General features: G+C 31.3%; 4 protein-coding genes and 1 pseudogene across 5 annotated transcripts; all 5 read left to right on the top strand.

Annotated features, from left to right (window-relative positions):
• The first annotated feature begins 461 nt into the window (after positions 1–461).
• Positions 462–3,265, top strand: PPR40 (pentatricopeptide (PPR) domain protein 40). Its single transcript, XM_022904909.2, has one exon. The coding sequence runs from the start codon at positions 532–534 to the stop codon at positions 2,560–2,562; it is 2,031 nt and encodes a 676-aa protein (XP_022760644.2). The 5' UTR covers positions 462–531; the 3' UTR covers positions 2,563–3,265.
• Positions 3,266–3,607: 342 nt separating this feature from the next.
• On the top strand, positions 3,608–4,987 carry LOC111306908 (uncharacterized). Its single transcript, XM_089752003.1, has 4 exons — positions 3,608–4,076; positions 4,162–4,256; positions 4,415–4,640; positions 4,725–4,987. Exons 1-4 carry the CDS (start codon positions 3,998–4,000, stop codon positions 4,838–4,840), a joined length of 516 nt encoding a protein of 171 aa, XP_089608129.1. The 5' UTR covers positions 3,608–3,997; the 3' UTR covers positions 4,841–4,987.
• A 125-nt stretch (positions 4,988–5,112) lies between these two features.
• LOC111307508 (protein trichome birefringence-like 4) lies at positions 5,113–7,064 on the top strand (annotated as a pseudogene).
• A 581-nt stretch (positions 7,065–7,645) lies between these two features.
• Positions 7,646–12,835, top strand: LOC111306905 (AMSH-like ubiquitin thioesterase 3). 2 transcript variants are annotated; one of them, XM_022904906.2, is made up of 14 exons: positions 7,646–7,897; positions 8,211–8,275; positions 8,358–8,433; positions 8,527–8,730; positions 8,887–8,963; positions 9,310–9,415; positions 9,538–9,584; positions 9,775–10,105; positions 10,216–10,305; positions 10,419–10,481; positions 10,646–10,720; positions 11,478–11,540; positions 11,694–11,746; positions 12,372–12,835. In XM_022904906.2, the coding sequence occupies exons 1-14, from the start codon at positions 7,796–7,798 to the stop codon at positions 12,544–12,546; spliced, it is 1,527 nt and encodes a 508-aa protein (XP_022760641.2). In that variant the 5' UTR covers positions 7,646–7,795; the 3' UTR covers positions 12,547–12,835. The 2 variants fall into 2 exon arrangements, with proteins under 2 accessions (XP_022760641.2, XP_022760642.2); XM_022904907.2 differs by lacking the exon at positions 10,419–10,481.
• Positions 12,836–19,981: 7,146 nt separating this feature from the next.
• On the top strand, positions 19,982–23,317 carry LOC111307172 (transcription factor MYB111-like). Its single transcript, XM_022905188.2, has 3 exons — positions 19,982–20,141; positions 20,272–20,401; positions 22,285–23,317. The coding sequence occupies exons 1-3, from the start codon at positions 20,009–20,011 to the stop codon at positions 23,222–23,224; spliced, it is 1,203 nt and encodes a 400-aa protein (XP_022760923.1). The 5' UTR covers positions 19,982–20,008; the 3' UTR covers positions 23,225–23,317.
• The last annotated feature ends 2,512 nt before the right edge of the window (positions 23,318–25,829 follow it).

The following is a 25,829-nucleotide window of genomic DNA, read 5'->3' as shown; positions in this document are numbered from 1 at the left end:
CAAATATTAAAATTTATATATTTGTATTATATTTTATATAAAAATTACATATAATAATTTGTATCGACATAAAAATATAAAATACATTTATTTAGTTTTGTTAAACTTATATATAATTATTATTAAAATTTTAAACTTTGTTATATTTGAATAAATCTGATAATTTGTATATTTATATTATATAAAATACTAATAATTTATGTACTCATATTGTATTTTATATAAAAATTACGTATTATAATTCGTATCCACATAAAAATATAAAACATATATTTTTAATTTTATTAAATTTATTTATAATTTTTATTAAAATTTTAAATTATATTATTTTCATATTATTTTTATGTGGTATTTAAAATTATAAAATTTACTTTCATATTTTATTTTTATATTATATTCATATCCTATCACTATTTATATTATCTAATTTTAGATTGCTAGGTCTATTTAAACGCCATGTCGTTTTAAGCTCCTTTCCTTCCGGATCAAAAACCTGTTTTGTCACTTGTTATTGTAGTCTGCGGAGGGCACATGAGAAGGTTTTCCTCTGCAACTTCAAGGTTTACTCCATCACTCAAAAACCTCACTAAAACCCCCCAAAATGCAACAATTTTGTACCGGAGCGAATCCAAAAATAGCATTCCAGCTTCTTCAAGAGGTAACTCTCCAGTTAATCATCATTACATTTCTCAGATTCTTTCAAGAAACGACTGGTTTGTTCTGCTAAACCACGAGTTAAAAGCCAAGAGGATAAGTTTAAATCCTCAGTTTGTAGTAAGTCTCCTACAAAATCAAGAAAACCCATTATACCCTTTGAGATTTTATATCTGGGTTTCTAAAATTGACCCCTTATTCGCTAAGAATCAATCGGTTAAGGGTGTTTTGGCTACTGCTCTTTATCAAAAAGGTCCGGTTTTGTTATCTGTTGAATTGGTTAAAGATATTAGGAATTCAGATCTTAGTGTAAATGAAGATTTGCTTTGTCTTTTGATTGGTAGTTGGGGAAGATTAGGTTTAGCTAAGTATTGTTCTGAGATATTTGGGCAGATTTCATTTTTGGGGATTAGTCCTAGCACAAGATTGTATAATGCCGTGATTGATGCATTAATAAAATCCAATTCACTTGATTTAGCTTATTTGAAATTCCAACAAATGCCAGCCGATAACTGTAAACCAGACAGGTTTACATACAATATTCTCATTCATGGCGTTTGTAGAACTGGTGTCATGGATGAGGCTCTTCGGTTAGTCAAGCAGATGGAAGGGTTGGGATATTCGCGGAATGTGTATACCTATACGATCTTAATTGATGGCTTCTGTAATGCTAGGAGGGTGGATGATGCATTTAGACTTGTGGAGACAATGAAGAGGAGCAATGTGTTTCCTAATGAAGCCACCGTGAGATCATTGATTCATGGGGTGTTTCATTGTGTGGCTCCACGCAAGGCATTTGAGTTGTTGATAATGTTTTTAGAGAAGGAACCTATGATACAGAAATTGGCATGCGATACTCTACTGTTTTGTCTTACAAATAACCATATGGCAAGAGAAGCTGCATTATTTATGAAGAAACTTTCAGGGAGAGGCTATATGCCTGATAATTCAACTTTTAATCTTACGATGACATTTTTGATAAAGGAATTCGATCTTGATGAGACATGTCAGATTTTGGATAGTTTTATCGAGCGAGGTTTGAAACTAGGATTTAATACTTATCTTGCACTAATTCAAGCCTTGTACAGTGTAGGACAATGTGTTGAGGGTGATCGGTATTTTGACCAGATGAGTAAGGATGGGTTGTTATCAACTGTTTTTTCGTATAACATGGTGATTGATTGCTTCTGCAAAGCCAGTATGATGGACAGGGCAAGAATGACTTTTAGAGAGATGTGCCTTAGAGGTATAGCTCCTACTCTTGTTACTTTCAATACCCTTATTGGTGGGCATTGCAAGATTGGACAGGTACATGAGGCTAGAAAATTTCTGGTAATGCTTTTAGAATCTGGTTTTGATCCGGATATTGTCACATTTAGTTCCATAATTGATGGGCTTTGTCGAGCACACATGATTGAGGATGCTTTTGATTGTTTTGCTGAAATGTTCCAGTGGGATGTCACTCCAAATGATGTTACATACAATATATTGATTCGTTCTTTGTGTGTAATTGGGGATGTTGCTAGAGCAATGAAACTTGTAAGAAAAATGCAAGCCACCGGAATAAGTGCTGATATTTTTTCTTTCAATGCCCTCATTCAAAGTTTTTGTAGAATGAAGAAGATTGGGAAAGCAAAAGAGCTTTTTGTCACCTTGCTGACATTGGGCTTGGATCCTGACAATTATACCTATGGCGCTTTAATTAAGGCGTTGTGTGAATCAGAAAGATTTGATGAAGCTATACAGATGTTTCATTCGATGGAAGCTAAAGGGTGTATTCCTGATTCTTATACACGCAATTTAGTTTTGGAGTCTCTAGTTCAGAAGGGTTACTTGGAAGAGGCTCGGGATATTATAAAACGATGCAATCAGAGGGGTACTAAATTGAAATCGATTCCTGGGCTGTAGGATGCTATTTTTACTGGTTTCTGTATGTAGAGACTATTGTTGAGATTTTAGGCTGTGGGCTGATGCAGTCATAAAGCATTTTACTGTTGCTTTCCATGCTACCTCATTTACCTCGGCAGAATTGGTATCAGCAGAATGTAACAAAACAACCAGCGGTCTATCCATTTGTTTATGTCGTATTCTCTGCTAAAAAAGTTGCACTTATTATCTGGTGGGATATGCATTTTCGGTTGTGTACTTGAATGACCAAATACCAGTTGTCGAGTAATTAACTTTAGACAAGACACTCTGCACTCTCAATTTATCTTCTCATATTCATAGAGGCTATGCTGCTATAGTGGAAAATGAAATTTGGCACATATTAACAGAAATTCTGACCTTACGTGAAGTAGAATTGCATAATCAGAGAATGGATTTTATCATTGGCAGTTTTGTGAGGCTTTGTTAAGTACAGCTGAGTTGAGTTGATGCGGCTTGCATCCAGCAGCTCTATTTCCCCTAGAATTAACATGGTTATACTTATCAAGTGCTAACAGCATTGTGATGTGCTTCATTTTGTTCTCTCTATGTTTAAGCCTATTATTGTACCACTACTACTATAATAAATGTCATGTAAGGAGGCTATCCAAGAGAAATATGGTTCATTTATTAAAAGAGACATAATCAGCAGAAAGATTTATTGCTTGAATGCCACAGCTATTAGTGAATGTTTAAAGTTTTGTGCATATGATGTTTACTGAAAAGACTTCCACTTGAAATGCTATAATTTCCTTCACAAAGCGGTATATTTATTAGGTCTATTTCAAGCTCACTTAGGTCTGATCGCCATTTTTGCATGTTTTCACTCAGCCAGAGTGCTGCAAATGCTATTATGTTGCCCTGATGGTATTGATTTTTTTTTTCTAGGAGTTTTGTTTGCCCATAAATTAAACCATTAATTTTGCCCTATAATGAAACGAAACCTCGACTTGCACTAGAAGTATCAGAATGCTATACGTTTTTAGGTTTGATTTATGTCACTGGTCAGCTGGTAAAAGTTGGTGACTTCCACTCCATCTGCTCCATTCCTACGAAAGTCTGTCATTTCTCCAAAGTTTACCCAAAACAATGGAAACAAGCAAAATGCTATCCTTTTTCCAACCAAATTTTGCCAAACTCACTTTAATCCATACTTTGTATCAGAAAAATTGTTCTATTCAATTGTTTCTAGGCCACTGCCAACAGAACTAGAGTACATAAATGACACTGGCTTTGGGAAGGTTCATTTGTTGCACTGTTTCAACAGAAACCGGTTTATGTTTCGTGCTGAGGCTGAAAATTTGCATCAGACAACTGACCATCGTATTTCTAAGGTTGTTCACATACAATTACTATATAATTAGCCCCAATTCATCCTTCCACTATTATTAGTTCAAACTGTCTGTAAGCTTCTGAAATGGCAGTCTTGTCTACAGTCAAATTATGGGTTTTAGCTCTAACTATGGTGTGCATGTCTATTTTCTGCTTCTACTCAGGTATCTGACAAAGAAACATGAACTTTTCTCCTAGCTATTCATTCATTCTTGAAGCGTATTAATCCTTTGCCGCAATCCTTGACAGGGAAGGCGGATGAAGGTGTGCCTCAAACGGGTGCTGTAGTCGGTGATCCAGCTGAAATTGTTGCCAAGGCATTGCTATGTTTCAATGATAAATATGTAAGCAAAGTCTTTGGACATGCATATCCATGGTTAAACAGGCTTAACATTTGTCACATGATAATCTGATATCTCCTTTCCTAGTAATATTTTGTGAGGTCTGAGTAAGAATATCTTATAGGAATTGTTTTCTTTGTTTACATTTGGGTAACTTTCAGATTTATAGCAGCTGTGAAGAATCTTACCGATTGACTGCAACTGGAAACCTAGATGTTCCCCCTGACTACGCTGATACATATTGCAATGGACCTTGCCTGTCAGAGACACACCTTGTGCTCAACTGTATAGAAGGCATCATGATAAATTTCCTGTTCTACAATAAGGCCACGATTCAGGATATTAGAGACACAATCCAGGCAGGATGTGGCTATGGTCGTGAAAGAGGTAGTTTCCGAAATCAAGTTTGTAGAAATATTGTTCCGTTTGGTTTTCCATCAAATTCCATAATCTGTTCCTCTGTTTGTGTAGGTAATTTTAATGTGGCAGAACACATTCAAGCTGAGAGCAGTGCAAACAAGGCGGCCACTCACATTTTATTAGGGTTGATGATTATTGGACTCACTCAGTCACTCTATTACCTATGACATGTTTAATTATCCGAATCCGGAGTCACTCTGTAGGATTTACTTTCACAACTTTGAATTTCTCTGTTTCAAAATGAGGGCAATAAAACATGACAGTAGTTTACCGAGCATCATATAATATATATACAACTTTGTTTGATTGTAAGATATTTACAACTTTGTTTACTGTTTTCATTCCGAAAGCAGTATGATTTTGCCATTGTAACCGAATATGGTCGACAGGAATCTTGAAAAAGAGCCTTGCTGAGTGGACAAAAAGGTTATTATTACCTGTAATAGTGGTCTGTCTATGCTTCTATGGGGTTAACGAAACTATAAAGATTGGCCTTGGTGTGAACCATGCAGCAGTAAACTTGGAATCTATGACAATAAAACCTGATAGCCAGCAATGATTCTGGAATGAACAAGAAATTTGATGCCTTAAAAATCAATTATTCACCAAGTTACAAATTTATTTTACAAATTCAGTTCAGACTCGAAGATAAAGGGCCTATTAAAGTACCCTTTTAATCTCTTTTTTATCAAAGGCCATGGTTAGAACTTAAAACTACCTCTCCCTCCATTTTTCCAGTAGTGGATCTCTTATCTTTAGTTCTTTAGCCCTAATGGCGTCTTTCAAGAACACGATCTCTAGTTTGATGCAACTTTCAAGAACCGACCCGTGCCTTCTCTCTCGATCAGGGACCGATAGTTTCTACATTTCCTGGCTGATTCTTTCTCTCTTTTTCCTTTCATCATCACTCACCGAGCGTTCATCAACCGCATTAGCCTCAGCCTTGGCAACTCGCCTTCGCTATGCTGCAGACTACATTTCTTCATTCACTTTCGTTTCTTCGTCCAACACTTTCCTCGTCTCTGACTCTCGAAGTAACTGTACTCTTTCTTCTGTTACCACAGTCGAAAGAACTCCTGGGAATTCCGTAAAAGATGGAAATTATTTGATAAAAGACCTTAGTTCTTGTGTTATCTTCAATGGTAATTGGGTCTAGGATGATTCTGACCCTGTTTACCTACCAGGGTCTTGTCCCTATATTGATGATTCTTTTAACTGCTTCAAAAATGGTTTGTAGGTTTCAGTTACGTTAGATATCGATGAAAGCCGTTCGATTGTCAAATTCCAAGGTCTAAAATTGAGAGCTCTCTTCAAGATTCATAGAAAACTAATCCTTTCTAGTTTCTACAAATTTGTTGGTTCTTATGGTTGTCGAATTGTGTAGGTTTGATGGGAGGAAAATGTTGGAAATATTGAGAGGGAAGAAACAGGTTTCGTTAGTGATTCTTTGAATAGGAACATGTGGGAGTCTTTGGTCTGTGCAGTGGGAGAATCATTGAAAGATAAGAGAAGAACCTTTTCAGTTTCCAATAGGAGTGAGTTGAGGACTCAAGGCTTCTATTCTCAATCCTTGTCCAAGAATGGAAAACCACTGATAAAAGTGGGACGAAAAGAGAGACAGTGAGACTTGACATGATCCAGGGTTCTAAGTACAGCAATGCTGATATAATTGTCTTCAACACTGGTCATTGGTTGACTCACCAGAAAACCAACAAAGGGTAAAATCTGCTGCCATTTTTTTCTCCATTAGTTTCTGAATAACCACAAAATTTCTGATAGGCATTGGTGTTAATAGCAACAAAAATTACTTCCAGGAAGGCAGCCATGTCTATAACAGATTAGAAATAAAAGAAGCACTTACAAAGGCATTGAGAACATGGGCACAATGGGTTGATGCTAACATTGATAGAAACCGAACCAGGGTCTTCTTCGCCGGATACTCAGCTTCTCATTTCAGGTGAAAGAAAAAAAAGGCCTAGTAATAGTAATTGGCTCTCTTGTACTCTTTGGCATATCGGGAAAGGGCAGTGGGATACTGGTGGGCATTGCCATGGTGAAACAGAACCTATAGCAAATGAGACAAGTCTTGCACCATATCCATGGATGATGAGCATCCTGGAATCTGTAATAGCAGAAATGAAAACACTAGTATTTTATCTCAACATAACCAAGATAACAGCCTATAGAAAAGATGGGCATCCTTCGATTTATCGACCGCTGGAGATCCTGAGAACCCGACATGTTCCGAGATTGCAGCCACTGGTGTCTCCCTGGTGTTCCTGACTACTGGAATGAGCTTCTCTATGCCACCCTGCTAACATCTAGCCATGACTTAGCAAAATAATTGCTAGCCCACAGCCTCAACCACATCAATTTGTTTCTCATTTTTGGTCTCCAAGTGTAATGTAGTTGTTCTTGTCTTCATATTCATCAAACTTCTGTTTGATCAAACCAGTGTCAACCATTGGACTGCCCTACTTTTATAAATCAAAATGAGGCTACTTTTTTATTGGAGACAAAAAATTCTTTTTTTTTTTTTTTTGTCTAAACGAACGTCCAAATTTATTATAAAAAAGCAAATTTTGATGCACAAAACTCCTTACTTCGTGAGAGTTGGGATGAAAGTTTATAATATTTTCTTTACATCTTTGATAAAAACTGTTTTTAAAATTTGAGTTTGTGATTTTTCACTCACAAATATATTATGAGATACATAATTAAGCTCCAAATTAATTATTTTACTAAAAAACCATAAATTTGCCTTAAATAAAATTTATAATTTTTTTTTAGATAATTATTATATTTCTAACTACATAATTAAATAGAGAAACTATACTATAAAAATAGGTGTCATAAAGTGATTGGCTTCCCTTACATAGAAAAATCTCAAGTGCTAACGACGGTATAGAATAAAAGCTCTCCCGCACTTACCATGTCGACAAATAAATCAAAGAGGAGCTCCCGTAAATCCCAAAACGACGGAGTTTTCTTCTCTTTTCAATTCCTTAGCTCGCACGTTCAAGCTATTCTGATCTCCGATCAGAATCGGAAGAAAACGGCATTTCATCGGCGAACAAGACAGCAAATAAAATCAACCTAAATTGAAAAAGAAATAGAGGAACATGATGAAGATCGACGTGAACACGATGGCTCGTAGAGTCGAAGTCGATAATCGAATTCCTCTCCGCTATTATTATAGAATCGCCGATAATCTCCTCAAACAGGTTCTCTTTGGAATTCTCCTCCTAATGTTACTCTTTTCTTTATAATTACGAATTTATGATCGTTTAAGTTTAGCTTAATCTCAGTTTTAATCATGACTTTTTGAAGTTCTAATTACTGTTGAATTCGTAATTTTAATGCTTAGATTAGCTTATTTATGCTAATTAATTGTCGTAATATTTGAAAATTCTAGTAATTTAAGTGCTTATCAGCTTCGTTTGGAACATGGCCTAGCGAAATCTTGGTATGTTTCTACTAGCTTGAAAAATTAGGTATATTTAGAGGGTTTTTTTATGTAATTTTTGAAAATTTCAGGCAAGCATTTACGGAGGCGAAAAGAATATAGTAGATTTGTACATAATACTACTTAGATATTCAAGGTGAGTAAAGCTTAATTTTGATTGAATTCATTATGCTAAATTAATTTGAGTAAGCTTATTTGTGAATTTATTTTTGGATCAGTTTGGTGTCGGAGACAATACCTTTCCATCGAGATTACCAGGTTTTGCTTCTGAGAGAAAAGTTGGTATATAGGAAGGTGAGTTTTAATTGTTGTACTTGGTGCTCTATGATGTGAGTCCACTTGTATGGTATTTGATGATGTTTTGATTGTAATGTTTCTTTTTTGTAGAGACTTTTAGCTGTACTTGATGAGCTTGAATCTTTGAAACCAGAGGTTCACCAGAGAGTTGAAGAACTAAATAAAGCTCATGCAGGGGCTCAATTAATTGAACTTGATGGACATGAAATCAGTTCCTACGGCTTGGAGAAGATGTCACCTTTAGATTGGCCTTCAGTAAATAAAGGGTATAATATGAGCTTGGATATTAAGAAGGTAGTAAACCATTTATAATTGGTGGAGGAAATGGGATTTGATTATGTAATTATTGATATGTATGGTTGTCCAATTTGTTTTCTTGTTTTTTGCTTGCATTTTTTGAATTGAATGTCCAATATTATAGCTCTGCTTTTCCTTTTTATTTGGATGCAGCCTGCCAACGTGGCAGTTCAGCCTTCATGGAAGTATAACAATGATCGTAATCAAGTTGACAAGCAGTTCCACAAGTTGTGAGGCTTTTTTTTTTCTTCTTGTTAATGATACATTATGATTTGAATCATTAATCTCTAAGCCGCATGTTTTCAATCTGAAAATCAGCAGATGTATGAGTGGGATTCATTAAAATTCAACTTTGTACTTTTATCAGGTATCTAGAGAAAGGGAGTTAATTGAGGTGAAAATCATGGCCATGCATACAATTCCATATGTTTTATTTCTGCTCTTTGTTCAATGTCATATTCATTTGTGTTTGTCCGCCTAGCTCCTCATTGAAGATTGAAAGTATTAGAAAATAAGAATTAGTTCAAAACTTTTTCTCGGAGGCTGACATGTACTAATATTCCTGGATATATTCAGGTCTTTTAATATACCTCTTCCAAATAAGGAAACTCTTTCTAGACACTCATTTCTAGGCCCTAACGGTCTTCAAGGCCAGTGGCGTGGACCAAGTGCAGAGATAAAGGTAAACCCCTGTCTGTTATATCTCCATCCTTGCCTTCTTTCCCTAGTCATTGTATAGTCTTTTTTTTTGCATGCTGAACTGCAAAACCTGCGTCAAATAATTGATTCTTCTGTGTAATACAGGTTCAGTATCCTAGCAATATGGATTTGGTACCTGCTGAAAACTCGGGGTAGGACTTCCAAAAAGTCTTATCATTCTTCTTTTACCTGACATGGATACTTTTCCTACCCATGATAATGTCCTTTAACCTTAGATATTCTGAAAATATTAAAAGAAAATATGTGCTGAGACTTCTAGTTTGTGTTGCTATAATATGGCTGCTTTAACATTTGTCTATTTGGTGTCGCAATTTGTTATAGCCTGAATCAGGCTGGACAATATGGTCCTTTGGCTGTAAAAGATGTTGATCCAGGAGGTGTTGCTTCTGCTATGGAGTCAGTGCTCTCCTTAGATGATGGTCGATGGTTACATTCTGCTGAAGAGTCGTGTCCCCCTTTGATTAATGAAGCAAGTGAGGATCCTTTCCAGTTTGTTGGTATCAAACAACCTTCTCCTCCTCCTGTTCTTGCTCAAGTGCAGCAGGACTTTAGTCCAATTCCTCCATCAAAAGTTGCCGATCCAAGACCTGGTCCAGCAAAGCCTTCTCAAGATGGAATGCCAAACCCTAATTCATATCAACATTTACATGTTGTATGTCTCCTGTATCAATTCTTCTTCTCTGTTGCTTGGTGGAATTGGACGATTATCAGATTTTGGCCTTCTAGATTGATTTATATTTGATTTGTTGACTTATTCTGCAGCCAGCACGAATGATGGAGGATTTCTTACGACTGGCTCAGGCAAATACTGAAAAGAATTTGGAAACATGTGGTGTTCTAGCTGGATCATTGGTGAGAAAATTATAGGTTTTTATGTTGATAAGTTTTTGTTTAAAAGAATTAGGAAGTAGGAGCTTCAAAGTTGCTGCAGAAGGTTGTTTATAGTTTTAATTTTGTGGCTGTAGAAAAACAGGGTTTTCCACATCACCACGCTTATAATCCCAAAGCAGGAGTCAACCTCAGATTTGGTATGATATATTATTCTTTCTAATCTAATTTTTTGTGCTTCTGCGAACTAATGTTACTTGTACGAAAAAGAGCTAACCACTTTTAAGGTTCATTCTGGCAATTTGCTTGTTTCCATGTGCTTTAGTACTATTGAATTGATACATTTTTTTTTTTTTATATTCAGTGTTCAACATTAAATGAAGAAGAAATTTTTGAAGTTCAAGATAAATTATCTCTTTTTCCTCTGGGGTGGATTCATGTAAGTTCAGAAGCCTTGAGTTTCCCATGGATATATCTGTGATTACGTTTCCTTTTCCTCTTTATGTTTTCTTGTTAGTGAATACATTTGATGAGTTTGGCAAAAGCTCACAGTTCTTTATCATATATTCTGTTTTGCACTGCTGTTATCATTGCTATATTATCCCATTATTATACACACACACACAAACTTGTTATTCTGAAGTCAACTGGGGATTTTGTGGTTTATGAAGCTTCCCTTGGTAGCTTGAACTTTACCTAATTCTCATGTGTAATGTGCACTTGGAGATATAAGAAAGGTTCTAGTGTATAATTGGTTGGGTACGTGGAAGTATCGTAGCAATTTGTATCCAGAAGACATTGCTTCTATCCTTTTGTTGGGTTTTGCACTTATGTAGGGCATTATCTTTTCCATAGCACTTTGATTTACTTATAGTTTTGTGAAGTTCATGATTCTTTGAGGTCTTTTTTTTCACTTATAATTTTGCTATACAATCTCATCTAATATTTTTTTATTTTTCTTCCTTTGGTTAGTATTGCATGGTATTATACATGCATTACTTCCCTCGATCTCCTTCATGAAGCAGGATTTATGTTTGAGTAACCTATGTATTTGACTAGAAATTTGTTTTAGACTATGTGTTAGGTAGTGAGAATCTTGTATGTTGATTTCTGAACATCTTAGTGCGTTCTGTAGGCTACTGATTTTACTCTTCTAATAAGTCTTCATGCTATGCAATTCTTACTTTGATTTTCAGACACACCCAACTCAGACTTGTTTCATGTCGTCGGTTGATCTTCACACTCATTACTCATATCAGGTAAAAGAACAAGCACTTGTTATATATACCCTGTCTTATAGTGTGCTTCGGTCTTACTGCATATTGCCATTCATTTCCTGTCTCCTTCAAGATATAAATTACATATTATACATTTCTCTGACAAAATTTTTTTTTTCTGGGGCATTTTTTTAGATTATGTTACCAGAAGCAATTGCAATTGTTATGGCCCCAACTGATACATCCAGGTAGATTCTCATTTTCCTCCCAATGATCATGGCATTGAATCCAATGAAATAAGACTAACATTATACTCGTAAAAAGCAAATCTATCACAGATAGACAATTCTTTCCTATTATTTGCATATTGCACTACCAGGATACTTGTAGTTAGTAATTATGTACTAGTATTTCAACCTTATGATAGAAAGGAATACATCTACCAAAAGAAAATGAGATGAAGATATAACTTTCTGCATGAGAATAAGGAAAAACCTTTTTTGTTTTTCACTGAAGGGTGTGAAAGAGATGTTTTTCCTTGCTCCATATGCAGAAGCGTATTCTGTCTTTAGATTTTCATTGGATTATTCTCATGTCTTAAACGACTAATTTATCTGCACAATTGATTGTGACATTCCAATCCCACATCGAAAGATTTTGAAAATCTGTTATGATATATAAGAAAAAATTTAAATCCAAATTTGTGAGATGCCTTTCAAAATTGTAAGATTTTCGGGTTAAAACAGATAATATCTTAGATGCAAGTCTCTATACTGATGATGTTGAAAATGATTAAAAGTTAGAAGGTTAAATATTGTTATTATCTACTTTTGCTCACTTTTGCATGTTAATAAATGTTGCATTCTATCGCAGCCCGCATGGTATCTTTCATCTGTCTGACCCAGGCGGTGTGTCCGTTATTCGTAATTGTCAGCAACGAGGATTCCATCCCCACGAGGAGCCTTTAGATGGAACCCCAATCTATGAGCATTGCTCTCATGTCTTTATGAACCCCAAGATAAAGTTTGATGTTGTTGATCTCCGGTGAGATTCGATGTCTCAACGGACCCTGATGAAGTATTGCTGGGAAACTTTTTTCCATGGAAAAGAAATGAAGTATCCCTATTAAATAATTGTTTTTCTGACGTGGATCTCGTAAATTCAACTTACGAGAATCATCGTACAAATAGAGCATACCCCTTTTTTTTTTTTTCAATCATGTTCTAAGAATTACATTCACTCATTCCTTGCTCGCTTTGTACTGTATATTAACTTATTAAGACCTGTTTTGTAAAGGAAAGGTTTAGTGACAGATTAATTATTACATTGTTTCCCAATTTGGTTTTTTATAGGAAGAATTTGGACAGTAAAATCTGAAATGCATCGTATTGATTAAGCATGTAAACAGTTAAATTAATCATGAGTTATTTGGATTTGATTAAGTTTGAGTTATTCAAGTAATTAGAAATTTTTGAATAATTTAATACCTAGAATGAAAGTCCAATCAAATTTTTACTTTTTAATATATTGAATATATATAAATGAGTGAATGATAGAAATGTAATGTTTAACGATCGTATTCTAAGTAATTAGTGAGATTTGAATAATTTAATATTTGAGTTTGTAAACACTTTTTTTTTCTTTTTTGGCACATTTTCTTCTAGTCGCTAGCAATTGCACTACCAATAGCTAGGTGATCACCATTTTAACAGTCACCGATAGTCCTAACAGCAACCTTAACTCTAGACAGTCAAAGTTGAGCAAACTCTTAGAAAATTTAAGATTTTGATTCTAATCTGGCTCTATAAATAAAGCTATAAAAGAAGAGGAAAAAATGGAAGCCATCGAAAAAAAACTTCTCCTCTCGGCCCTTATGCCTCGGATACCAACCTCTGCCTCAAAGAGTTCTCTAAGTCCCTTAGCGAGAAAGCTTTTAATTGGTATAAGAACCCCAGTTTCGGGGAAGGAATGATCGGATTATTGTAAGATTGAATATAAATAAATAAGACTTTTATTCTATTACTAGTGGAATCCTAAGCAAAGAAAATAACATAGTCGCCGTGGGTCGCGTCGCCTCCTCTTCAAATGCTTTACCTCGTAAGACATATATCACTTATGAAGTAGCTTCGATCCACCTATCAGGGCTATCTTTTCTAGGCTCAAAACGTACTTTTTTATCTAAAAAAATACATCCTCACCAATGGAACTCTTACTTTATTTTCCTTAGGATGGAAAGAGGAATTAAATTGACTTCATCGCAACTTGACCTCTTAGTTGCTCCTGAGAGAAGACCGAACTAAAGGCTTATACCATATCAAAAAATCTTGCTAGCTCTAAGAAAATCTTTGTTAAAAAAACCCAAGAATACCAAACAAAAAAATTTAAAAAAAAAAAACACAAACATAAAGAAACTCAATCTTTAGTAACGAGAATTTTAGGGCCTTTAAAAAAAAACACAAAAAAACCTTTAGCTGTAACTTGGGCCTCAATCTACATAGTTTGAGATCGTTTCACACAAAATTAAGTTCGGATATGAATTTAAAGGGTTGAAATGAAGATTTTTTGAAGTTTATGGGTTTTTCAACAATCGACGATTGGCAGATGACGACGACAATCGATGGATGACACAATGCATCGATGTTAAATTTTGAGAGTAGCGACGGTCAACTAAAGTTAGAGAGAGAGTCCGGGAAAGAGAGAGAGGGAAGAAGGAAATTAAATTAAAAAAAATTAAGCTCTTATAATTACTGTCAAGACCAAAAAGATATCGTTTAGGATTCAAAAAACTTACGCGTCAACCAAGATCTAACTCGAAATCCGTGCACTCAACCCTGTGACCCAGTACCTCTCAACTGTTGACTGGTCTAGTTGAACCATTGATCGATCTAGATTACTACTGATTGGCCCATCTAGATTAACGTTGACTGAATCGTTGACTGATCCGATTTAGGTAAAAAAATTTGTTTTTGGATTTTTTTTATTATTTTTAATATTTTAAATTTTATTATTAGTATTTATACATGTTAAAATGTTTAAATTTACTAGAATAAAATTTTTTTGTTTTTATAATATTAATAAAGAACAAAATAAATAAATAATGAAATACATAGTTAAAATTTTTTATAATCTTGTTAAAATTTGGAATAAACTTTATAAAGTAATGATACAAAAATAATAATAATTAATAATTAATGGCTATGATTCCTAACCTTTGCTGAATTTTTAAAATTAAAAATAAAAAAAATTAGTAAAATTGTAAGAAAAGAAAATTTTTATCCAACAATGATATTTAAAGGTATTCCAAGTAATTATACGTATGAAATCTTTAGATGAGAAGATTATTTTAAATACTATCAATTGTATTTGAGTATTTATAAAATGTTTTCAATATAATAAAAATTTTCTTTCTTTTTTTGGCTATAAAGTAGTAAGTAAAAATTAACTAATTTGTTAACAATAAAGAGATAAAAAATGAGAAAAAAAAATTTATCCTATGATGAGATTCTAAAAGTACTCTAAAAATGATGCTTTACGAAATGTTTAGGTGAGAATATTTTTTTAAATATTACAAATATATTAGAATATTTATAAAAAACCTTCAATGTAATAAAAATTTTTGTTTTTCTCTAAAACAATAACAATAAATAAAAATAATAATAAAATTTTTTAAAATAAAATAAAATATGTGCATCAACATATTATCATTTGCATTACATGTACAATGTAGTTTTTTTTATTAAAAGCAAATCCAAGTCACTGAAGATAAGATTTTAAAGTATTTCTAGAAGCGATGCCCAAAAAATCTTTAGGTGAGAAAGAGTTCTTCTAATGTTACTAACGTACTGAAATATTTTTAAAATTATTTTAATAAAATGGTTCCAATTTATTTTTATTGAATAAAAATGAAATAATAATAAATAAATAAATTTAATAAAAAAAATTCCAATAAACGAAAAAAGTCAAGAAAACTATTTTCAAACACAAAAAATAAGATTATTTTTATTAAAATCAATGGATAACACATAATTAATTTGTACATTTTTAAACGGATGTTGTAGGTATGTTAATCTTTTTTCATGCGTAACCAACTTCTAAACTCAGATTATTTCACAAACATAAAATTATCTTTTTAATAAATTGTAATTAATTTTAAGATTTTATTAAAAAAATATGTTTTAATAGGTAACTAATCGTACTTAATTAAAAAAGATTGATAGCGATTTTATTTTTTATTTTTTTTTCTTTTCATCTTCAAATTCATCAGGTAATCATAAAATTGTTACGATAGAGTTTAATGTTTAATCAAATTTTTATTTTTTAATATATTTAATATATATATAAATAAATAAGTGAATGATAGAAATATAATGTTTAACAATGATATATAATTTTATTGAGTCTAATTAAACTTATTAATCGAGTTTGAGCGATTTAATTAAATCTAGGCTGAACTTAAGCATAAGAAAAATAAAATGTTATCGAGTTTGAATTTTCAAATCAAGTTGAGTTTAAAACTAATGGTTTATCAACTTGATTTAATTCCATTATTGAAGCAAGAAAGTGCATCCTTAAATTGTCCAATGGACATTCTTATTCATATTACCAAAAAAAGACGTAACTTCCATAGTTGGAGGAAAAATGAACGGTAAATGCCAACATGTAAAAGAATCATTGCAAAATTCATCAATGGTAACCTGATTTGCCATGCTTTCTGATCATATTCATGGCAGAAAAAGCCATGTCTTACAATTGGCATTGGGGGGGGTTGTTGAGCAAATAAAGAGAGGCTTTTAAGGAAAAGGACGCAGGCTATAAATTCGCCGTGATCACTTTTAATTGCCATCTCTTTCCTTCATCTGGATTGTGGACCACTCTCTCTCAAGGCTTCCTAACCTGTCCCAAAAACAACATCTTGTCACCCCCGACGTTGATAACTCATCAACATTCCCCTTCTGACTGCCAAACTCCCATTATGTAACTGATATTATGTAAACGAAATTTATTTTTTTTTAAATACCAATTTAATTAATTTCAACAAGTGTCAACGCCAGTGTTTAAACGTATCTATTAATCAGATTTTAATCTTACATTAATTGTTTCATCATTTTTGTATAAAAATATTTTTATTTTTTTATATAATATATAATTATTGGATAAATTTAAAAGTGGGATTTACTAATTGATAATGAGTAACTTAATTAATTCATAAACAAAATATTATAATCAATTTAATAAATTATTATTATATTAAGGAAAATAAAAATCTTTGTAGTAATAAAAGTGGTAGGATTCCTTGAATTAGAATATACTCCAAACTTTTATAAATTCTCTGCAAGGATTTTCTTTCTTTCTTTTTTTTTTTTTTTTACAAAAATATTTCATGCAATGAAGTTCTCTTCCGTACCGATAATAAATTCGTCGGCTTTAATAGAAATGATATAAATTGTTTGCATCAATTTCAGAACCAAAAACCATTAGATGAATTGTATCTCGAAATTTTAAAATATAATATAATAATATAAAATATATAAACATAATATTATTTAAAACTTTAATAATAATTATATATAAATTTAATAAAAAATATATAATTTATATTTTCATGTTGATATAAATTATAATATATCATTTTTATATAAAATATAATATAAATATATAAATTTTTTACTGAACTAAGAATCATCAAATCTAAATTTTATTTAACTATACATGATTGTTGATAAAATGATACATTTTTAATTTTAATAATCAAAATTCAATCCCTTACCGATTCAATTTTTTTTTTAAATACATATTTTCCATAGCTATAATGCCAATGGAGTAATGGAGGGTGAAAAAACATATATAGGCCCATCAAAGCAAGAGCATTAGGTAATGACACTGACCGCCATTAACGAGGTGCCAACCACCCATGATCATATAATAATTACTCCATTGGATGGAAAGAAATGAAAAAAGCAAGCTGTTGAAGAAATAGTTATCGGTTAACTATTAGTATTATTTTATACAGAGTTTATATTTAAAATATGATTAATATATAAATTTTATATATTATTAATAAATTAGATAATAATATTTTATTAATAAGTAACTATCAATCATTAATGTAAATATGCAAAAATTAAATTTTTTTTAAAAAATTTATTTATTAATAAAATATTATTATTATATTATTTATTTTATTAATAAATTATTATCATCTTATTTGTTAATTCAATAGTACATAAAATATAAATTTTTATATTATATATATATATTAATGGATATAAGGTAATCTTTCAATTCTGTTGAATATGAAATAAATCCACCAACCTGAATTAGATAACTTTATATAGTAATAATTTTATATGGTTTCTCTATTATTACATAGTAATATTATAAATATTAATATTTAAATTTTAAACTTATTAATTATTTAAAAAAAATTATATAAATTATTTGAATTAAATTTTAAATTTATTATTAAATTTTTTTTTATTTTAATGATAATACATATCAACTTGAATCGATTTTATCGGCACAAAATTTTTAAGTGTGAAATTTTTTTTTTTTTTTTGCATGTCTCGAGGAATATATTATGGCACCATGGGAGATATATTGATTGAGGAATACTTTATGCATATGTAAATTATATAATTATCGGTGTCATGATCATTATGCTAAACAAGACATAAACAGCTGTTTGGTAGCTAAATATGTCTTTAATTACTATAAAATGCCATGATTGACAGGGAGATCCATGTTTGATTGGGAAAATTAGTCTATACATAAAATCAAATTAATAGTGTTGATTAGAGATGTAAATGATACATTAATATTCATAAATTATTCGGATTGAAGAAAACTCGAATTCGATTCGATTATTATCGAATCGAGCTCGAGTAACTCGACTTATCGATCGAGCTGAATTCGAGTATTTTTATATTCATCTTGAGTAGTTCGTAAGCTTAATCGAGTTTTTATATTTAAATATATTTTTATATTTTAATTAATAAAATATTTCGAATCCAAGTTTGAACATAAATAATCGAACTCTTGTCGAGTATATGAATCGAACTTATTTTTACATATTAATCGAGTAACTCGAATTTAATTACAAATCAAATTCAAATTTAAAAAATAAAACTCGATTAAATTCAAATCAAATATCAAATCTTAAATTATAAATTAAATTTAAATTTTTTATTTTATCTATTCGATTCGACTCGATTACTTTTAACTATCTGACAAGAGATTTGAGTTTTAACCCAAATATATACACAAAATCCCCGACAAATTCAATTATTACAAAAAAAGACGGTTACATTAGTCTCCCATAACTTTCCTAACAACTGAATTGACTGCACTTTTTACTCCCACTGCTTTTATAGGGCGTAAACAGTCCCCTGCCCTCAGCCCTCAACTCCAAACCCCAAGGCTGCGAACATTTTGCTTGCCTAATCAAGGACGCTACATGCCGATACATTGGCAAAACTGATTTATTAGAATGTACAGTGACCATGTTTATATATTTAATAATTTTTTATGTGATATAAGATTAATGTATTTTATTTATTTTTTTAACAATCGATATGATATTTTTTTCATTTAATCTCACATGTTTTCATCATAATTATCATTTTTTTTAAAATGTTTGACGTTGTTATAATTTTTATCATCATATCATATTTTAATACTTTATTAAATGATCAATTATCACATCTTAACTTTATATGTTATTAAATGATTAAATTAATTCACGTTGTTTACCTCTTAAATTATAATGTTTGACATAAAATCAGATAAATAAAAAATAATTTTTATATCATTTATCACGTGATTATTTTTTTTTTTTATAAAATCAAGGTGTATAATATCAATATTTATATACTAAATAATCTTCCTTTTTCTACCTGATATAAGATTAATACACCTTTTGTACTCCTCTTGAGCGCTTGACAGGACAAAGGACACCCACCCTCGGTTGAAAGTTGAAACATAGATCTATATCTAGATCAACCTGTAAATTAAGTTGCCGCTCGTCACTTAATAGCCATCTGTTTCAGGAAATGAAAATTTCCCAAAGTAACAAAAAAAAAAGAAAAAAAAAAGCTTAAAAAGGGGAAAAGTGAACGGGACTCGTGGAGTTTCCTGCACCATTCAAGAGTTTCAACAATTCATTTCCCTTCATTTGTTACTGTTTGGCTCTACCAAATTTTTAATGACCAAAGTACATATATTTCATACTCGTGAACTTCCTTAAAAATTTGCCTTTATAATCAACAAATTTTATAAAAAAAAAAACAGCTTTAATAAATTAAATAAATCATCCTACGCAAATAATCTCTGTTAAGCAACAAAATCAGCAAACGATTTTCTCTACCAACTGCCCATCATCTCTCTCTCTCTCTCCTATTTAACCTCTTTCTGTACGTTCAAACTCTAGCTATTAAGCACCAGCTTCTTCTCTCCCTCTCTCGTGCTCTTGTTCAAAGGCCTTTGGGGAGTGAATGTGAAGGGTAAGGAGAGAAATGGGGAGATCTCCATGTTGTGAGAAAGTAGGGTTGAAGAGGGGAAGATGGACAGCAGAAGAAGATGAAATATTAACAAACTACATTCAAGCCAATGGGGAAGGATCCTGGAGATCATTGCCCAAACATGCAGGTATACATACATACATACATATATATATATATATATATATATATATATATATATACACAGACTTCATATATACAATCAAATGAAGAATAATTGTGTTTACGAAATAGTTTTTTTTTTTTTTTTTTTTAAGGTTTGTTGAGGTGTGGGAAGAGTTGCAGGCTGAGATGGATAAACTATTTGAGGTCTGGTTTGAAGAGAGGGAACATCACTCCTCAAGAGGAAGAAACCATTGTCAAGTTGCATAGTGCTTTCGGGAATAGGTAGACATTTTTTTTCCCTTCTTTTAATTAATTTCTTTTCACTCTTAAACATCACATTGACAAACTCCATTGTTACTATATTATTAAGGTTTTTTATTTGAGTTGATACCCTTAAAATCGTTTGAAAAAAGAATTAAGATCGAACAAAATCCAGAAATATCTCTAGCTGTTTACAAAAAAAATGGCTTTAGAATTTAATTTTGAAGAACAACCTTGCATATGATACATCCTTTCATTTTTCCCATAAATGTTTTTTTTTTTTCTTTTTGAGGGCAAAAGAAAATGATTTGTTAAGACTTCGATTAAGTAGATACTTTTCCTTTTCGTTATTAATTATCTTTGATTTTCATTTCTTTTTTTTTTTGCAAAAAAAATTTTTAAAAAACTTTTTACTAAATGAAGTCTCAAGAATTTGGTGCCTAAGAGTGTGCAACTTGTTACAATCTTATAAGCCATTTTGAAATTTTCACCTATTAAGTAAAATTACAATTATAATTAAATAGTACATCAAAATAAAAAATTATTGAATTAATTCACACAAACAAATCAACTAACAAACCAACATATAATTATACAAATTCAACAAAAAAGAAAAGATCAAATCCACATATGATGCAACTTAATAATTAATCTAAATCCTTGAGTGATGAGACTTGAATCTGAAACTTTAAGTTAAAATTTTGAATATTTTAATTTCATCACTAGTAAGTGGATTATATACTTAATTTGTTTATACCTTCTAAGGTTTAAATTTGTTAATTTTGAACAATCAAAATTTTAGATTGAGTAGTTCTTTAAATAACTATATTGCATGCATGGTTGAATTTGAAAACAAAATAAAAAAATTTTATATGCAAATTTGTGACTGAAGCCTAGTTAATTTTCTTAGCATAGATAATATAGTCTTGTCAACATCATAAGCTGGCATAATTTCCAAAATTGACTACGATAATTTTTTCTAAAGGATTTGTCAGTCCCTGAACTTTGGTGATTAATTTTGATGTTAAAAAGCCCTTAAGGTTTAGTTATTACGGAAAAAATTACCAGCTGAAACATGAACCAAGCCAAACCATATATATATAATATATCATATGTCAGGAACTGTATGCTTGAAGAAATCCAGCTTCTTAACTTCAGTGAGTCATATATATATATATATATGTATAACAATCTCCTTCAAACTTCAGGCATGCAGTTTTATTATTTTCTTTTTTTTTTTTTTTGGTACAAAGAGATCATAGTCTAAATATAAAGAAAAGATTTATTAATATTATGATATGAATATTAAATTGCAATGCTTCCAATCTCAAATGGAAACAATGTGATAATGTGATATGATATATATGATGAGATATAAATTTAAATTAATGAGATATTTTATGAGATAAAATTACGAAAATTTTAAATTAAAATGAATAATATCTTGGATATTAGATGCAGTCTCTATATAAATTTATTTGAAATCATTTATTAAGGATAGTTATATAAAACTACATAGCTACACTAACTAAATCAATTCCTTCTTTTCTTGGCCAATAAAAAAATTCCTTCTTTTCTCCTTTAAAAAGGAGATTGTTCACCCATATTGAAATGTAATGCCAGCTTTGGTTTGACAAGGTCAAAATTTTCCGGTGCTTTGTTAGTGTCATCCTTTCCTTTATCATTAACTTTTCATCAAAAACAAGAAGAACCTTTAAATGAAGAATGAGATCCTTTTTTTTTTTTTTCTTTTTGTGATAAATATCATATTACTCCAAAGAAATTATGGAAGCTGATGTAATTTGGTAATTAAACTTCATCATTTAAATGAATCATTTTTTTTTATTCTTAACTAAGATATTGTTTCTTAATCTCTCTAGACATTGATGATTGGTTTTTTTTAGGTGGTCTTTGATTGCTGCACAATTACCCGGACGAACTGACAATGAGATTAAGAATTACTGGAACTCCCATTTAAGCCGAAAAATTTACAGTTTCACCAAGACAATAAAAGAAAACAAACCAAGTGACATTAATGTTGTAACAACAGCAGGAGAGGGCATGCCAAGAAGGGGTAGAACCAGCCGATCAGCCATGAAAAGACACAAGTTAGCATTGATGTCACTAGGTATTCCTAAGACTGCTAACCCAAATGAGGCGTTTGATGATCACGCAGCCCCAGAAAGTAATCCTGCAGGGGGAGAAACCCAGAACAGAAAAGAGTTGACATATTTGCAACTTGATAACGAGGGTAGAAGAAACCTTGGAATGCATGGCTCTTGCATCCACAGCAATGCGATGCCAGCAAGCAATTATGACGATCAGAGGCAAAGCACAGGAATAGCATTAAGTTCGGGTGAAGAAAGCTCTAGAATTGCAGTTGAAATTTACGGCTGCAGCGAGGGAGAAACTGATCAGGTACTGGGACCATATGAGTGGCTAGACAATGAAATAAATCGTCTTAGCAGTATTCTGCAAAGTGATCAAGGTGTGGATCCAAGTGGGAACCGTGCAGGCTTGACAACCACAAATGGAGAAAATGGGGTCAGGGTTATTATAACTGATCAGGACAGGGTTAATGGTGTCCAAAATGGCGCTGAAAATGATGATCAAGAAAGAGAAAGCTATGGCATCTGGAACTCAAATGCAAATATTCCTGATGAGAAATGGCAGATGTGTAACTCTTCATCACCAGGGAATTCAGGGTTTGATGATCAGGAATGGCTTCATTGGGAATATTCTGCTGGTGATGATCAATGGGAATTATGGGATGATTCAGACAAGGTACTTTGTTGGTTACGGGATAGTAGCAATGCTGATGAAGCTGGAAACACCCCAAATTAATTAATTAATTAATACTGCGGGCACTAATATTAAAAGATTGGTTTTGCTCAACATATTTCAAGATGATCTCTTTCTTTTTCTCTTCTTTTTTTTTTTCCCCCTATTCTAAGAAAGTTAAATTAACGTATATATAAAAATAATAAATGTGCAAATTCTTTTCCAGCATGAAAAAATTTGTACTTCTATATCAATGTAAACACTTTTAACGTTCTAAATACTAATTTGTTATGAATTTTATGAATTTTTTTTTATTTATTTTTACGAAATTACATGTACAAAATGAATTATAATCATATTCAAATATCACATATAAAAATCAACAAATGATATCAGTACACAAATTAACTAACAAATCAACATATAATTGAGTAATCGAACAAAAAATGAATTAAATTCACATAATTTAAACTTGAAGCTTCAAAATTTCACGCCTTTTTTTTCTATGATCAAAATAGATGTGACGATTCATGTATTCATGTCATATAAAATATTAAAATTTATATATTCATATCGTGTTTTACACAAAAATTACATATTATAATTCGTATTAATAAAAAAATATAAAATATAACTTTTTTAATTTATTAAACTCATATATAATTATTGTTATAATTTTAAGTCGTGTCATATTTGTGTCTTATTTTCGTATCATATTTATATCGTATCATCGTATCGTATTTTAAATTATCAGATTTACATTAAACAAAAATTTCATTGGTTTTTTCTCTATTTATATTAGATTCAGCTTTTTCATAAAAATCAAAAAATTAGTTTCATACTTTGAATTCATACTTGTGAATTAAGCCAAAGTCTTCGACTCTTTTATAGTTTTCATTCTAAATTTTTGTCGATAATGCAATCTTATTTTCAATTACAACAAAATAATTTCATCATTAAAAAAAATTTCATTAAAATTACCATATTAAATAATATATTTTTTTAATGCATTGAAATTCATCAAATTAATAAATAATTAATATATTTATTATAAAAATATTACTATAGATATTAATTTACCTAATTTTTAAAAATCAAAAAAATCTTCAATTGCTTGACTTAAAAAAAAACAATCAAAGTCGGGATTCGAACTTCAACCTTCTTTTCTCCTCCTTAATCTAAGGCCCTATCCCCCACTTGAATGACAAAAAAAAATAAAAAACAAAAAAAAAACGATCATTTTCCTTTTTTTTTTGAGAGTTTTCTATACACATTTAATTTTTTTGGTACATTCTATAGACATTTCAATGAGTACATTGCACCTCCAAAAAGTGAATGAAAGTGACCAAATGCGTATTTTATAACAAAAGCCACATCCACAATTTATCAGCATTGACCAATTTTATTTTATTTTTATTAATTGGAAGGTTTGAGGAATGAATTTCCGAACACTAATTTTACAATAAAGTAAGTTTCAATTAAAATTGATGACACGTTTAGTCTATCACGCATTTTCCTGCATTTTTCATTTCATTGTCAGTAGTGTAGTTATATAAAAATCATATTTTTTTTATATTTAAGGTTATTATAATTTAAATCATTAAAATTAAAAATACATTATTCTACAAACAGACTACACGGTTATTATTGTAAATCATATTTATGATACGAAAATTAATTATTAATAAATATAAGATAAGATGATCGATAAAATTAATCTTACAATTACACTTCTTAGAGCTGAAAAAAGTGGGGAAAAGTGTTTAGCTTACAAGTGGAGCATTTGTAGGCTAAAATTCAACTTCATTCACACATATATCTAACCCAAGTTCAATGTGACCTAATAAATTCGTTTCCACTACCAAAATCATGAAGCAAAATGAAACAACTTGCTACTTTCTTTTCTATAATTGAATGCTTAATAATCATTTTATTTGGGCACCGCAATCTCTGTTAAGCAGCAGTGCGACCGTTGCCATGTCTCCATCATTCACTTTCTGCAAATTATGAACAGTCTACTCTAAATACTATATATCTATCTATATATATATATGTATATGTATGTATGTATGTATGTATGTATATGGTTACACCTACTTCAACTTTCATTAGCTAAATTTGCTTTCATTGCCTTTTTTTTTCTGGGTTTTTCTAGGTGGAGTTATGAGGGAAAGAAAAACATTTGGTCCAAAGTTAGGATGATTGCTTTGACATAAAGGAAGAAAATGGTGTCATGGTCCAAGAAAAACAGACCAAATTGTGGGAGTTCTGGAGATCATTTGCAGATGTGTCGTTCACAGGTACTGAATTCATGGTTTGAAGAAGAGTGGGTTGATTGGGATCTTAAATAAGCTGAAGTTTGTTTTCAGAGAAGTCATGATCAATGGGAATTATGGGATGATGCAGACAGGGTGTTGTGGTGGTTGGCCTGGTGGTGGCAATGGTGAAGCTGGACTAGAAGGAGAGGCTCTCATTAAATCCACAAAAACGGTAGGAAGTTGAAACCGTTGAAGTTGCTCAGCACATTTTATGGTGAGCAATTACAAATAAACTTTTATAGGCACTAGACAGTGGATTATCTTTTAAAACTTCGTATATATAGTAATAATTGTCATGGAAGTTTGAATTTGACTTTTTTTTTGCAAAATCAGAATTTGACACCAAATAC

The sequence above is a fragment of the Durio zibethinus genome, chromosome 22 (assembly GCF_047325235.1).
Source record: "Durio zibethinus cultivar Kanyao isolate XHJ-2024 chromosome 22, ASM4732523v1, whole genome shotgun sequence".
NCBI classification, from domain to species: Eukaryota; Viridiplantae; Streptophyta; class Magnoliopsida; order Malvales; family Malvaceae; genus Durio; species Durio zibethinus.
Note: the sequence above shows the minus strand (reverse complement) of the source record. Positions and strands in the feature narration are given on the sequence as shown.